At 35.8% G+C, this 16,306-nt stretch overlaps 1 protein-coding gene across 1 annotated transcript in view; it reads right to left on the reverse strand.

Annotated features, from left to right (window-relative positions):
- Positions 1-561: 561 nt before the first annotated feature.
- Positions 562-16,306, reverse strand: part of GRM8 (glutamate metabotropic receptor 8) — a gene marked incomplete at both ends in the record, with an annotated part of 321,520 nt that continues 305,775 nt past the window's right edge. The window contains 2 exons of the mRNA XM_079548285.1: positions 562-611; positions 5,640-5,886. Of these exons, the coding sequence (XP_079404411.1) occupies positions 562-611; positions 5,640-5,886 (297 nt within the window). The remainder of the gene's footprint in view (positions 612-5,639; positions 5,887-16,306) is intronic.

The following is a 16,306-nucleotide window of genomic DNA, read 5'->3' on the forward strand; positions in this document are numbered from 1 at the left end:
TGTAAGGACTTCTTTTTTTCTTAAAACTGCAACAAAACAAGTCTCAACATTTGCAAAACATTCCTTTATTATTAGAAATAAATTATTTTGTATAAAAATTAGCATGCGTTGACCATTGCATTTATTTTAGCATAACCCAGGACTTAATTCAGTCAGCCATCACAAGAAACAAACTCTTCTTCTTTTACAAGTTGAACAATGTAGGACAGGAAAGGAAATTGTCACAATCACAAAAAAGTACTTACAAATATAACATCAGACATGATTTATTTCAACAGCATTTTTTTCACAAGCTAACATTTGTTTTCCTTTTGTGATTTACTTCCTTTTGTGAGTGAACAGTTCAGAGATTTGACACTGTCTATATATGATATAAAACAGGACTTTTCCTTCCCCTGTCTCTTTTTGCCTTTTGCCTCTTGTTTAATCCTTGTTCTTTAGGAGACTGACTATTGATTTGAATGTAGACTACTGATATTTCCAGGACTGAATTCTGGTGATGGTAAAGTCTTTCTTTGCAAGATCCCATCCTGGTGGTCTTCCATTTAATTTCATCCCTGCTCAGTTTGCCTGATTGCTGTAACTGACATAAGTTGTCTTGGTAGAGGAGGCTGTAAAGAAACAAACAAACAAAACAAAAGAAAACAAACAAAATTTCAGTTTTTTAGAAAGAAGAGAGAAAGAAATACATTTAGTATTAGAACTGAGCATTTCAATGGATTTCTAAATGTTCATGGAAAAAAAAATTAAGAAAGTTCAAGCATGTATATAAGCAATAAGATAGTTTGATCTTAACTTTTGTGTTCACTATGATAACTTTTGTTTATGACTTGGGGAACTTTTTCTACAGTATTTTGATTTTTCTGTATCTTTCATCAGAATTGTTAATAGCTGTGCTTTACTACTGGTTTCAGAATTCCTTTAAAAGAATTTCAATTTACAATTTGTCAAGTATTATTTGGGAATTCTATACAGAATTTAAGTATAAGTTGTTTTTTGGATTGCTGGTTTTTGTTGTTGTTTGTTTTCCTTGTTTTTCTGCTAGTTGCAGACAACTTTGCAGGCAGTGTTGGAGTGCCTACCTAGTTGTCAAAACTAGTAGCTAGTGCTTACAGCAATACAGCTCCTGTTTTCTGTATATCCTTCAAACACAAAACATCTCCAGCAAAAATGCCTTGTGTTTTAAAGCTGCCATACTATTATGATGCCCTTACGCTGATGGTCATTTTTGTGATTGGGTTAAGTTGATATTTTTCATTCAAAATGAAACAATAAATTGAAAAATTTAAAAACAGTATCGAAAAGTAACAACCATGAAAATTTTACATTGAATTTTATGTTAGCTTTTAGCCCTTATAATTTATCCCTTGCCATAAAAGAATGTGACCCAAGTTTCTACTGCTGTATAAATATAGTGATGGGAAGAGGAAAGTCAGGTATATCAGGTCTCACAGGTGGCTCCCTGTCTGCAAACCAATTGGGTACATGGAAGAGAGACTAGGAGTCCAGCCTCTCTCTCTCTCTCTCTCTATCTCTCTCTCTCTCTCTCTCTCTCTCCCTATTTTGGCTTTATAAGGTTTAGGTCAGGGTACATAAAGATCAATGTTCCCCAAGTATGTTTTATATCTCATCTGCTACAGATATGTTCTTAGGACAAGGAAGACTGAAGCTGGCAGTATGATAGTAATTTGGTGGCACAAAAATGCTTGGGTCTATAGATTCAAAGATTTTAACTATCTTATTTTCTTTCTTCTTTTTTTTTTTCTTTCTTTTTTTTTTTTTTTTCTTTTTTTTTTTTTCTCCCCTATGTAGATTCTAATGGGAACATCTGAAATAGGAAAATAATTCTTCATGCCATCTCTTAAATCTAGCCTGATAAGATGATCTGATGCTTTTGAAAGAACACAATATAGACACCAAGAAATGGCACCTCCTTTGGCTTAAATTACTGTAAAATGTTATTTTGTAATATAAATAATTATGCTTGCTATTTCCTTTACATTTTCTTAGAGTTTCTGACAAATTCAACTCAATTCTAATACTGCATTTCTCTCTCTTTCTCTCTCTCTCTCTCTCTCTTTTTTTAATGACAAAACAGAATCAGGCCATTGTAATTCATCACTACATTTCCCCCCCCTAATTATTTATATACAGGAATTAATAACTGAAAGGAAGATGCAAAATGAAATATTTTTTACTCCCACTTGCACATGTAGCTCGAGTGTACTGGAGAACTTCATGTCTGGAAGCACTTTTTGTCTCAAAAAGCTAATTCAAGCTTGCTCCAAGCATATGAAGCAAATCTTTGAAATAAGTCTGCTGATCAACCATGGTATTCCAGCACCAACATGAAACAGCTTTATTATATATTCACAATTATATATATATTATATATATATATATATATTACAGTTTTAATATATATTATATATTATACATTGGGACACTCAAAGTAAATGCAGCCTTATTTACAAATTTCAGATCTTTCAGATGGGATGCAATGGTGCCATCTAAACTCTCCCATGCTCCCACAGCTGGATTTCTGAGTAGTTTCTGTTTTTTCCCTTTGGCCCTTTAAGTTCCTTGTGAGAATAATATAGAACAGCTGAAATGGCATCAAATTCCTTAGAGCATAAAAAGCTTTTGTTCCCACAAAAGAAATAAGAAATAAAGGAGCATCTGCAAACTCTGCACATTTGGGAACAAAAGGATGGAGGAAGCAGAGCTTATTTTTTCCTTCACTCTGAACATAAGCTCAGATAAGCGATCAGGTTAAGCTAGTTTAACACATTACCCTGTATCAGCTGAGTTCTGTAACTTTTCATGTGCATGTTTTTAGCCCACAGTGATACAATATAATCAGATTTATCACAACTCAGTAAGCTGAATTATTTGAACACATTTTCAAGAAACTCAGAACACAAAAATAAGTAGTTACCTCAACTGATTTAGAGCATTGTTAATTGTTAATTAATTAACTTGTTAATTTGCCACCATTTGACTCTGTCTGAAACTCAACATTTTTGACAAAATTAACATGGGACTGATCAAGACACAAAAATTATTCTGCTAAATACTGAGCATTGTGATTTTAGTAGAATGACAACAGAAGAAGTTAATATAGATCCTAGTTCAAAATCTGTCAAATTTAATATGGTATACAAGCATTTTTTTCCACTTGTTTAATACTTAAAGCATCTTTAAAGTTCACTGTAATAAGCCTATGGTGCCTGTGTGGGAATCTGAAAGCTTGTGCAGCTGGTGTCCTGCTCTCTAAGACTGTGAGTATTTCACAGTAATAAAACACACCATATTTTGGCAAGCTTAGCCAGAAAAGGCAAAAACTTGGCTCAAAATATATCAGGGAATGAACATTCATTTCTATCTCAAGTTACTACACTGCAGTTGGAATGAGACAAAGAAGAAAAAGAACAAAATAAAAAGACGATCTAAAGTATTTTAGAACTATAATTGGGAACTGACCTATATGAATCTCAAGTACTTGCCATTATTATGCCTTCTATAGTTGTTTCTAGATGGTTTTGTGTTGTCTTGTTTTATTTTTTTTTATTTAATTTATTTATTATTTGGGGCGCTGGACTCGATGGTCTTGGTCCCTTTCAACCCCTACAATTCTGTGATTTCTTTGTCATTTCATTTAGCAGATACACTTTGTTTTCCACTGATTATGAATGTGTTTCTAGAAAAAGGTGTCAGTTCATGTGGAGAAAAGAGGCTATGTACATGGAAGAGGACGAGCCAGAGAGAGTAGAACTGGACATGAAACTAAAGGAATTAACTGACCATCTTATCTTGTTTCTCATTTTGTTGTGCTGATAATTATTTCTATCAGTATTTATGATTAGGAAAGAGAAGAAATCACTCACTACCCAATTCTGGAATACTAGGAATAGCCTGCTTCAGTTTCATATGCTGTGACTGATTTCTCAAATTGTGACAGCAGAAGAAATTCTGCAATATTGAGAACCTGTCACTGCTGACCTAGTGAAAAGGATTAATCTTCCATTGTGCACCAGGAACTCATAGGAATCTCCAAAAGTTTTGACAGTATCTATTTTGGCAGAAACAGGTGAACAAATTCTAATAGTAGGGAACGCTCTGAGAAGACAGAAAAGCATCTTAAGGCCAAAGCTCAATTATAGAGGGACTGCAGTCTGGAGTGCAAATGACTTGAGTTGAATTTTTGCCTATGGACCATTATGATGCCTGGATCAAAGCCTAGTCAAGAGTTCCTAGCGAGTTCAAAATTATATTGATGTACTACTGTCAAAATCACATTCAGAGCCCAGTAAACACTCATTATCCTGCATACATCATGCTACTGGAGGAACAGACTTGATTCCAACAGCAGCTGTTTTCATGAATTATGCATAATCATAGTTTAAAGAATACCAGACACAGCATTTCTTAATTAGATAATACAGTAGATAAGTATCAGATACTCAAGACTATATTTCCTGCTCTCTCTTTCACCCTACTGTGGAATCCCTCGTTTGGCCTTTCCTCAGAAGCTGACTATTTTCCAAACTTGGTAAAATCCATTTCTCTTTCCCTTCTGAATTTTCTCTTGGACACTCCTGAGGATTTTAGAAATTATGTGTTCTTCACATTTCCGTGATGTAATTTCATCCACAAGCAATTTCAACCTTTTCCCTGTCTTTTGTCATATGTGCAAATCTGAAGCTGTATAAATTCACTCAATCCAGAGAATTTATGCATTTTGAAGGGTCATGGGTTTTGCAAGAGAATTAGTTTGCACTCAGCAGCTGTAGCACAGTAAACCCATGGAATATTCATATATACTCTTCAATTTGGCATGCCCTGGTTGATTCACTGAGAACTGAATTTTTATGAAATAAGTATGACATTTTGCTTCAAGCTTGGTACTTCTCTGAAAGTGCTCAAGCAAAAGGGTACTATTCAGTTTTCAGTCAACATCATCAGAAAGTAATGAAATCTCAGAAAATCTCATTTACAGTAAAATGCTTGAAAAATTAGTCTTCAACAGATTCTGTATAAGCCATGTGTCATTTAACTCCTCAATAAATTCTCTACTGATTCTCCACTACTGCTGAGTTCTGGGGGTTAAGTAATCAGTTGTACTCATATTTTATTAAAGTCATTATTATGAAGTTCAGTTTATCAGCTTGTATGTCATGCAGCACAATGGAAGATATAACCTCTCTTCCATATCAGAGTACTTTAGAGAAGTGGCAAGATTCAAGAGCTTTTCTGACACAGGAAAGAACTTCTTCCTAGAGCTAACCCATGACAAACTGGAACATGTAATGATAAAGCTGTATAGGAATTACCATGTTTTTGTATCGAAATGAATTAAACCACAACAAATACTCGGATGGGAAGGATTTAAATGGGAGATGTTAGTGCTCATGAGTTGTGATAAAGGAACAACAAAACATATTAGGGAGGAAAGATAGAAATAATTATTTTTGACTATATGCATTCAACTGTATATGAATTCTGACACATCTCTGGATTCATGCACAAGTAATAAAAAGAAGAAAGTTCATTATTACAATAAAGTGCATTCTTGTGAACGTACATCTATTAGGAAGTGCTGCCACTCTTGACCATGGGAAAGTCTACAGATGACTTACTGTTGGTTTCAAGACTTTCACATAGTTCGGTTTTGACCTCGCCATTTGGTCTGTCATTTCCTTTTTGGGTCAGTTTGCTTTGCATTGTGGCAGCTGTCACTACAGCCTTGAAGCTCCTCTTCCGTTTTTGAACATTCTGCTCTGGATGAAAAATGATAATATAAACCTTGGGCATGTAGAGCATGCCCAGAGACACAGAAGCACTTAAACTCATGGAGACAGTAAGTGTTGTTGTCTGGATGTACATCTGGGGAAGGAAAGAAACAACAACATAAAAATCATTGCTATTTGGATTTAACATATGAAGGCAGATAAAGTAATTTTGTTAAAAATACAAGGTGGAAAATGGAAACACCACCACTCTTCCACAAATACTTCAGAAAGACCCTTGACTTCATTTGCCTTTATAGTTGAATACAGCTGCCCTGCAGTTTTTTTTAACCTTAAATGTAGACCCCAGAAACGACAGTGTTTACTAAACTTCATTCTCACGAAAACAATCAAGATTCCATAGCAACTGTATTTGCATATAATAAACAAATAGGTCTGTACAAAAAAAGAGGGGTGACAATAGGGCTAGTTTTGTATCATTCATTTTAATAGATGGATACCTCTACAACAAAATGCCATATTGTGACCCAGTAGCATGTACTGCATATTTCAGCAAGCAACAGGCATAATGCAAAAAGCTGTTTAAGTTTCAAGCTTAATATAAGTTTGCCTACTGAAGACTTAAAAGTATAGACAATTTTTTAACTTGCCCTAATTAGGAAGTCAGAAAATCAGGGAACCAGAAAGGTAGATTACAAAAGATTTCAATACCCCATGAAAACAAAAAATATCTTACATTTTTTGTATGAATCTGTGACATACGATTTCATTTTGGGGTTGTCCTGTTTGGAGGCAGGACTTGGACTTGATCCTTGAGGGTCCCTTCTAACTGGGATAGTCCATGAAATCTTCAAAATATATTTCTAAAGAGTGGATTCCCACTGTGAACCACTCTGCAAAGCATCAGTATCTAATTCTGCCAAATTCTCATATAAAATGAGGGAACGCTAATCTACTCTTTAATAAAAGGCAGACAATGCTTCAAAATCTGTAAGGATTTGAATCTAAGTCTGAAGACAGTATGAGACTGAAAAGATAATCAGGATTTCCAGTTGTGCTGAAGAAACGTATAAGAGCAGCATTTCCTCTTAATGATACAAGAAGACAGTAAATCAGGAAATAAATACTGCAAAGTCTAAAGAGAAAAAGCTCTATTTCATTCAATCTCCTGAATTCCTTTCAAGTTTCCCTGAAAACAAATCTCAATTTAGCATGAGTACTTCTAATGAAAACCTTACACTGCTACATCATTAGACTTATTTTTTTTCCAGACTTCTGTGGAAGGAGTTCTATGCAGATAACCTGCACATAGCACCTCTGAACAAAACTGACTGTTCTACAGTTAAACTGTTACAACGTTGGCTTTTTAAAGTTAAGCACTATAGCAGCCAGAACAGCCCAATGAGAAGACATTACAAAAAGAAGAATGCTCTCTCCCACATCCAAAAATTTAGGCTGCTGAAAAACACCACAAACAACAGACCCCCATTAAAAGATCCTTCCTCCATGGAAGTCAGCCTTTAATTGAGGTCTAAGAGAGGAGGAGCCAGGCTACAGCCCTTCCTATCATGCAGGTGAATCATCTTCACCTGTGCTCCCAAGGATGACCCAGTCTCTTTTTCCAGGTGCTCAATCAGTGGTTCAGGCTATGACTCAACAGTTACCATACAGGTGACCAAAAGTAAAAATATTTTGCTTGCTAACCAAACAATTCCTAATGGTTCCTCTTTTTCTAAGTCTTTCAAATACCTGACTCATAGTTACGTCTTTTTTTATTTTTCTCTCATGGTTCAATATAGTTATCAGAGGATAAAAAAACAAACAAACAAACAAAAAAAAACATAAAGAGTCACTGAATGTTATAGGGTAAAACACATAGATTTGGCACATTAGCAACAGATATTTGCATCATAGTAGATCTTAGAGTTCTGGTTGAGATAAGAAGTTCGATGATGTCAAGCTCCTACAAATATAGAAGAGAAACAATATTTACCTGAAAGTTTACTGAACCCGAAAGTAAACTTTGTAAGTAAACTGATTCTAAGTATGAGCATATATTCACTGCAATAATGAGAGCTCATGGATTTCAACATACTTAGTACAAATGTTTTCTATGTGTTATATCTTTACATCTAAGGTAGTTTCTGTGGATTTAGTTGAAATGTCTAGCACAAAAGCCTATTTGAAAAATACCTAAATTACAGATTCTTTGTTGTTGCAGATCACAGTTCATATGCAATGAGATTTATTTCTAATGATGGCTGTATTTTTGAAACAGACATACTGAAACACTGATAATTGTGCAAGTTGGAAATTTTCTAACAGGACAATTTTCAAAGAATGAATCCAGACTTTACTAAGTTTAGGCCTCGAGGATCCTGTTTTGCATGAATTGCCCTTATTACTTACTCTTCAATAAAATTTATAAGAATGACTTCAAGAAATTTGCTAAAATTTGAGAGGAAGGTTTTGAATGTGAACTTATACCTACTTATTATGTGTGGTATGTACATCAATCTGACTTCATACTACAACTGTATCATAGAATCATAGAATGGTTTGGGTTGAAAAGGGCCACAGTGATCATCTAGTTTCAATACTCTGCTGTGTACAGGGTCACCAACCACAAGACCAGGCTGCCCAGAGCCGCATCCAGCCTGGTCTTGAACGCCTCAAGGGATGGGGCATCCATAACACCCTTGGGCAAGCTGTTCCAGAATGTCACCACCCTCTTTGTGAATAACTTCCTCCTAATATCTAACCTAAACCTCCCCTGCCTCAGTTTAAAACCATTCCCCCTCTTCCTATCACTATCAACACATGTAAACAGCCATTCCCCCTCCTGTTTGTACGCTCCCTTCAAGTACTGGAAGGCCACAATGAGATCTCCCAGGAGTCTTCTCTTCTTCAAGCCACACAAACTCAGTTCCCTCAACCTTACTTCACAGGAGAGGTGCTCCAGCTCTCTGATCATCTTAGTGGTCCTCCTCTGGATCCACTCCAAGAGTTCTGCATCTTTCTTGTACTGGGGTCCCCAGCCCTGAACACAGTAATCCAGATGGGGCCTCACAAGAGCTGAGTAGAGGGGACAATCACCTCCCTCTCCCTGCTGGCCACCCCTTTTTTAATGCAGCCCAGAACACAGATAGCCTTTCAGGCTGCAAGCGCATACTGCTGGCTTAGGTACAGCTTCTCATCCAACCGGACCCCTGAGTCCTTCTTGCAGGGCTGCTCTCAAGGTGTTCTTCCCTCCATCTGTACAAATACCTGGGATTGCTCCAGCCCAAGTGCAGCACCTTGCATTGGGTCCTGTTTAACCTCATTAGGTTTTCATGGGCCCAGTTCTCCAGCCTGTCCAGGTCCCTCTGGATGGCTTCTCTTCCTTCCAATGTACTGACTGCACCACTCAGCTTGGTGTCATCTACAAACTTGCTGAGGGTGCAGTTGGTGACGTCATCTATGTCATTGATAAAGATGTTGAAGAGCACCAGTCCCAAGACCAAGCTCTTGGGGGACACCACTTGTGACCGGCCTCCACCATGACATAGAACTGTCAATCACAACTCTTTGGCTGTGACCAGACAACCAGTTCTTAATCCATCAAACAGTCCATTCTTCAAATCCACACCTCTCCAATGTAGAGAGAAGGATGTGGTGAGGAACCACGTCAAAAGCTTTGCAGAAGTCCAGATAGATGGCACTGTAATTGATTACTATATCGTCTGGGCCTGATTACATTTTCTACTTCTTTTTAAATAGTCAATTTCAAAGCTGAGCATCTATACAGGACAGGAACATGCTAATTCTTTCCATCTTTGGAATTCTCCTTCCTGCAGGCCAAGTCTAGCAAACAGGAGGCTGCACACTTGTGATAAAGGAACAATTTGCTTTGACTTTTGTCTGATTCCCTAAAATTCAAGTTGCAACAAAAGTATTTCAGTTTAATATGAGGTATGAATAATTTTTTTATAAGTCTTACAGTTGTATCTCACTTTAAGATACAGGAGAATAAAATCCCTTTGTCACAATTCATGGTTACACAGAAATGAATTTCAGTACTCCACACACATCCCTTCTGAACTACAACCTTTTTGTCCAATAAAGCTTTTCACAGATATAACAAGGTCTGCTATGCCTATTCTCCTTGTTCTTGACAGTGTAAACTTATAAGATAGAAAACTACACACAAAAAAACCTTGCTTCTCCTTACATAATGGGAAAAACTTGACGCTTAAATACCTTCCCTACTTCATCCACCAACGCACCTATACACCAGAAGTGATCCCAGGTTTCTTATGTACTGTTTTCTACTTTTGTAATTGAAAGATCCCTCATGAGACCGTGTCTCATGTTAATAATGCAGTCCCCACTCAGGTACGGTATTTCCATACCTAGTAAATGATCGAGACCCTTTCCTCATCAGAAGGATGGTAACACAGCCTCTGCCTCAGCAGCTAAAACAGATAATAGTTATTTGGATATTCAAGGATTTTCCATCTTCTACTATGTCTTCAAGATCTATCTCCTTCTTTCTATAGAAACTCTGATATAGGAAACATTGGGGTATTCAAAGATATTTCAGAAAAGTATATATGCTCCAGTGACTTCCTTGAGTTGGAAGTACTAAACCGTCTCCCTGGTAACGTGAAAAATTTATGTGCAAAAAAGTTCATGCATGCAACAAAGAAAGTTTCCCAGTTCAGGTAGCAGAGTGACTAGCTCTCAGCTCAGCCTACCTGCTTAGAATTTAAAAGATCACCTAGGTCCCCACTTATTTCATGCTTGCTGAGACAATATCATGCACATAACATGCCTTCAACTCACCATAAAACAACTGTTTTAATTAGAGAACAAAAATAGTGGTAATGTCAACCTTTTGTTCATACTGCTTCTCCCCCGACTTACTGCTTTTCTTATCCTCTTTATTTTTCCTCTATACTTAGTTTTAGTAGATAAAAGAGAGGATACTTTTCACCCAATCTATTCCCTGATTTTAACAGTATAACTTAGGGAGGACGGTAATACAGCTATTCTGACTTCTTGAGTGAACTGAATCCATGTTTTCCATCTTGGTGCAAGTTCTTTAACTGCTAGTAGATATTGTTCAAAAGATAAGCAATTCTGGTACTCAGTGAAGTGAAGCTATACAGGAAGGTTTTGTACATCACAGGGTATGTTGGTGCCTAATGCAGATTTAAGTCCGCTGCTTGTACTCCAAAAAGAAGTGATTGTTTAACAGATGCAGTTGGTCTAATGCCTCTTATTGGCTAACTATACAATCCGCCCTTTAGAAGTGTAGACCAAGGAAGCAGCCTCAACACTGAACACTGGAGTCTAAACCATCCTGATGAGACTAGCATATCCAGATAGGCACTCTTGATGTCCCACACCACCAGTAACAGAGCTGAAGATGAAATTATGGTTTCATTTTTCCCTTATCCTTGCTATCAAGTACTTTATGTCTTTTCTGTGAATCTTCTCAGTGCCTTAAGCTAACTTCATTTTTTTAAGGCCAGGACTGTAGTAAGAATTATTTCCCGTAAAGGTTTTTTGCTATCAGTTTGTCCCACCACTCTTGCTTCAATTCCCAGATATTGGGATCATTTACCAGATCATTCATAGCCAGAGGATAAATGATACATGGTACAATAAATATAAATGGCATTTATCAGAACGCATGCCACAAATTGGGAAATACAGAAAAATGGTCTCTCACTTTGTAGTGGGCAGAGCAAGGGTATTTTCATCTCAGTAAAATACAAGCATTGATAGTAATTTTTCTTCCCCTCCAGAATATGAATGCTAAAAAAAAAAAAAAAAAAAAGAAAGTTCCTTGCTTCTTTATGAATTTGTGAGCATGCCATAATACTGAAGTTGTTTCTGCATGGGTTGCAGCACGCTAAAAAGTTGATTGGGTGACATAATTTATGGTTTCACGAAAGAAACACCATGGAATCAATTCCACACAAAAAATGAACGTGGAAAAGGCTGGCTGCAGGCAAATATGTTAGAAATCAGGAAACACACTACAAACAAGAATGTAACAATGTTGGTGAGGAGCCAATAATTAATACCAAGATTCATACTGCTCCACAGAACCTACATCCCCATAAGCTTACACCTATAGATTTTTACTCTTTTCATTGCACAACATGTGCAATGTTGTGCAATGACCTGTGGGAAGAAAATTCATATCTTCTTGAGGAAAAACATTACAAGTGCATGTCAGTCATTAAAGGTTTTCTCACATTGATATAACAAGAATATTTTCAAGGTATAAGATAAACTTTGTACAAAATATGAACTAAAATAAGGCTGAAAGACAAAAAGTCAAAGCCTTTTCACAAACATGAAAGTACCACATTCATGAGTTTATAATCTCAATCAGTAAATGTAGGATGTGACTCTGTACCTTACGAAGAAACTTGAGAAAACAAACACTCTTTATTTTCATTTGTACATCCCAGTTTATTTCAGAAATTTTCAGATAAAGGCCAAATCTATTTACAGATTTCAAAGTAAATGTTTGTCGGCTTTAAAAAGCGTGAATTTTCATAAAAGCTGAGAAGTTACAGGAGCTACAAAAGCATGAGGCCTCAGTGGAAGATGAATATACCTGCATTTCAAAAATTGAATTATGGTAATGATCTCGCTGTTCAGCTTTTACTCTTGAAGTCTAATTTAGACCTTTCCAGCAATATTTATAAGTGTTCCCTTTCTACCCATAAATTATTTTGTGCAGAGTCGAATGACTTTACTAGGTCTTTTTTTTAGCATTGTATATATTATTGTAAGACCCATCATCTGCTCACTGCAAGTATGTACAACTGCACATTGTAAAGTTTTTACTGCCAAGTTTCCTCTACAAAGTGCTTTTTTTTTTTTTAATCACCTGCTTAATACTAACCTCAGATCTTCCAGGCACTTTCCAGTGACTTCTCAATATCTAATTTTACCATGGAGTAGAACACCTCTATCCTATCTACATACAAGTCCTGGAATTCAGATACTGGGAGTCTGATGACATTCTGATGACAAACTTTGCTAATCTGTCCTGTAATTTGGAAACAGATTCTCACTGATCATTAATGTTCATTCAACTCTGTATGTTTCTTCATCTAATTTCCTAATGAAACATGATTCTTTTGTTATACAAAGGCTATCAGGATATTACCTGATTGTATCAAATGACAGGAGGAATAGTTGATCTCTAGGACTGGGAAGCAAATAATATAAATACAATACCACTGTATCTACAGCAGGAAATAAAACCATGCTTAGGTGTAGAGGTGTAGGCCTGCATGCTGGGACTTTACTGCCTGCACTGTTCCTTTGTTAGTGTACTCCCAGCACAAGAGAGCTTGGTCCTAGACCAATCTGTAGTCTCCTTAACTGTTTCCAGGAGTTTGGCCACAGTCTGGTGCTACTCCCACTGCTAACACTGATATGACTACTATGTTCTTGTCGTGAGGCTAAGATTTTAATATTATCAAACAAGCCAAGTAGCCTAATGGTTTGTCAGTACTCTTAGCGATGTATCGTAACTAGTCTAGGCAGAGACTAGGAGGGCAACACAATACTTTGTCAACATGGTGAACATTAATGCCAGTTGTCACTTGCTTTTAGCCATTGTCACCTCTACCATAAGATCCTACAAAATTAGATTTTTGTCTGCTTAAATTCCTAGAACTTGTTCCCTTAGTTTCTCTTTATTTCAAGTTTCAGATACTTTAGTTCACTTGTAATTGCTACACTTGAGCTATCTGTTGATGTGTAACCCCTGTAGACCTAGTCTGCAGCTTCACAGATAACACCACAGAACATCAGCATCAGAAATTATGCTGTTTTTGTGGTGAAAGATGGAGAAGATTAGACTGAAACAAGTACTGCAATTATCAAATATTCTGCTCATTGGAAGGAAGTAACATTTTTGAAATTAAGACAATCACAGTTCAACTTTATTTCATCTGCAACATTTATCACTTTATTTTGAACACCCATAAACTGAAGGCTGTTGCTTTATTTTGTCCATCCTTTAAATTTCAGAACATAGGTCTGCTATGCAATGCCTCGAAGATCTTCAAAGTAAATTAAAATATCAGTAAGCAATTTGATTCCGCTTTGTTCTCATGAGTTAGGTCAGATACCACAGCATCACATACTTTATCTACATCTCATGACCCCTGTGTATTAAAGTATTATGTTTTTTTCAAAGGCCCTGTTATCCATTTATCTAATCATCCTTGCTATAAATAAAGCCACAGTCAATCAGTGATAAATGATCAATCTTTACACTAGATCTTTTGTAACACATATGGCTGTCTCTGTGTTCAAGACTTCCGAACTCCTAAAGTTAAGTCAGAGAAAGTGATTACTCACAATCTGTAAGTCTAAAGAAATCTTCAAAGCCCAATAAAACAACACTACAATTAAATACCTATATCAGAAAAAAAATCTGCATCATAAAAAAACTGAAGAATAAGATTATTCAGAAGTAGTTCTTATGTTACATGTATACTGAATCTTCAACATAATATAGAATTAGGATTTTATAATGGTATGTTATGCTATGTTACACTTAAGATTTTTTTAGAGGCAAAATACCAAGTAAAAATTCATTGCTCTTCTAATCAAAATCATAACAGCTTAATCAAGTTTACAGGAAACATTATTATTAAACCAATTATAATGATACCAGTATTTACTATCTACATTTTATTACACTACAAAAAAAAAAACCATTAACCATGTAGCTAAACCTGTTATTACACAAACTTTCCAGTATTAATAGCTCTTCTCCAGTGGTCAGTGATCCCTTTCAGTATTCCTTTTGTTTTTCTTAAGCACTATAGATTCATCCTGCCACTAGAAGAATATAAGGAAGAGGGGTTTATGTCGAGTCATCAGAATGCCAAGTCCTTCAGCAGGAGAAGGTGCATGATAGTGTTGGTGAGACTTGTACCTCCTTAATCTTGGGTTAATTAGAGTTCACTTTTAAGCATTTTCTAGCGCTGTCTGCTTATCTGTTCTTTTTAAAAATTAATTCCTGGATACAACAAATCTATCTTCACTCATTAACTTCTCATCATACTCATGTAATATCACAGCCTAAATGAGATTAAGTCCCAGTGTTATGCATAGGTTTCACACGTTTATTAGCTCTTTATTGTGTACACTATTCAGTGAGGCAAGCTGAAATGAGTTAAACAATAGTCTCCTGATTGCTGGACACTTGTTACTACAACCAGCACAAGCTCAGGACACAAGCCCAAATATATCCCAAGAGCCATCACTAACAGGTCAGTAAAAAGCCTGTGGCCTTCTCCTTGTAGTCATTTTGAAGAGGCTACAGCTGGGTATTCTGTACATTGGTTAATCTCACTCTTTCCAATTTTATTTAATAAAAAATATTATTTTACTCTAAGATTGCTACAGATTTCCTACTAAATTTGTAGTCCAACCTGTAAATCAGTTTCAGATGTCTTTCAAATACTTAGAAAATTCTGTCTTTTGTCAAATACAGTCTAATTTGCAATGCATAGATCAATTCATCTATATAAGATGTAGAAAAATCTAGAGAATCATTTTATATTTTCATATTTATAATTTTTAATGAAATTTATTTATCATGGACATTTAGTTATTCTTCAGGTATCTAATTTGAATGTAGACTGTATTTGCCCAAAGGCTAAGTGAACTAACAAATGTTGCAGGTGGGCAACAATTCAAAATAGACTCATGTAGATCTTCAATTATAATTCATTTGAAAAAATGAGGGCTGACATTTTGGAACACTCAACATTTTAGAAGCCAGTTGGCAAGCCTGAAATTGTTGCTTTCATATGCATAAATTTCTAGTAGAAGAAAATCTAAAAGGAAGAAAGCTGTTTTATAAAGGATGATAGACGTTACAAATAATAATAAAAATAATAAAATGGGGCTTGGACTTAATACTACAGGTTCAAAATAAAAATGACATGGTTTCCTACAACACAAAGACCATTATCATTGACTGAAACAATATTAGAAATAGAATATACAGCTGAGTAGAAACTAGTCTTATTTGTTGTTCAGATTTAAAATTTGTGGAATATTGCAATTCTGACTTTTCAAAATGACCAATACTGGCTGTCTGTTTTCCTTATTCATAAAACACAGAAAAAGCATAACCTTAACTGCTGGCTTCTTATCCTACTAACTACATTTTAATCTGTTTTCTGAAGTTCAAGTATGCATTGTACCTTAGATAGAATGATAACCATGCACCAGGAATACTGTAAAATAACCTCAAGTGCTTCAATAAATAAGTTGCTGGCAGGTTTAGTTCTAGAATGCGTTTGTCTATTTTGTGCATTAGGTTTTACATGTAAGAGTTCAAGTACCTGATATAGACAAATATTAAATGAAGTACACTTGTTCAGAAGATAATTTTATTTAGCATTTTCAAGCAGGACATAATTAAGTTACTCTGTCACACAAAATGATGGAGGTTTAAATATGTAACAGCTGGTTACCCCAATGATTCTACAACTGCAGAGCAGCCTTTGGCAGGAAAA

Source organism: Tetrao urogallus (genome assembly GCF_951394365.1).
Source record: "Tetrao urogallus genome assembly, chromosome: 1".
Taxonomy (NCBI): domain Eukaryota; kingdom Metazoa; phylum Chordata; class Aves; order Galliformes; family Phasianidae; genus Tetrao; species Tetrao urogallus.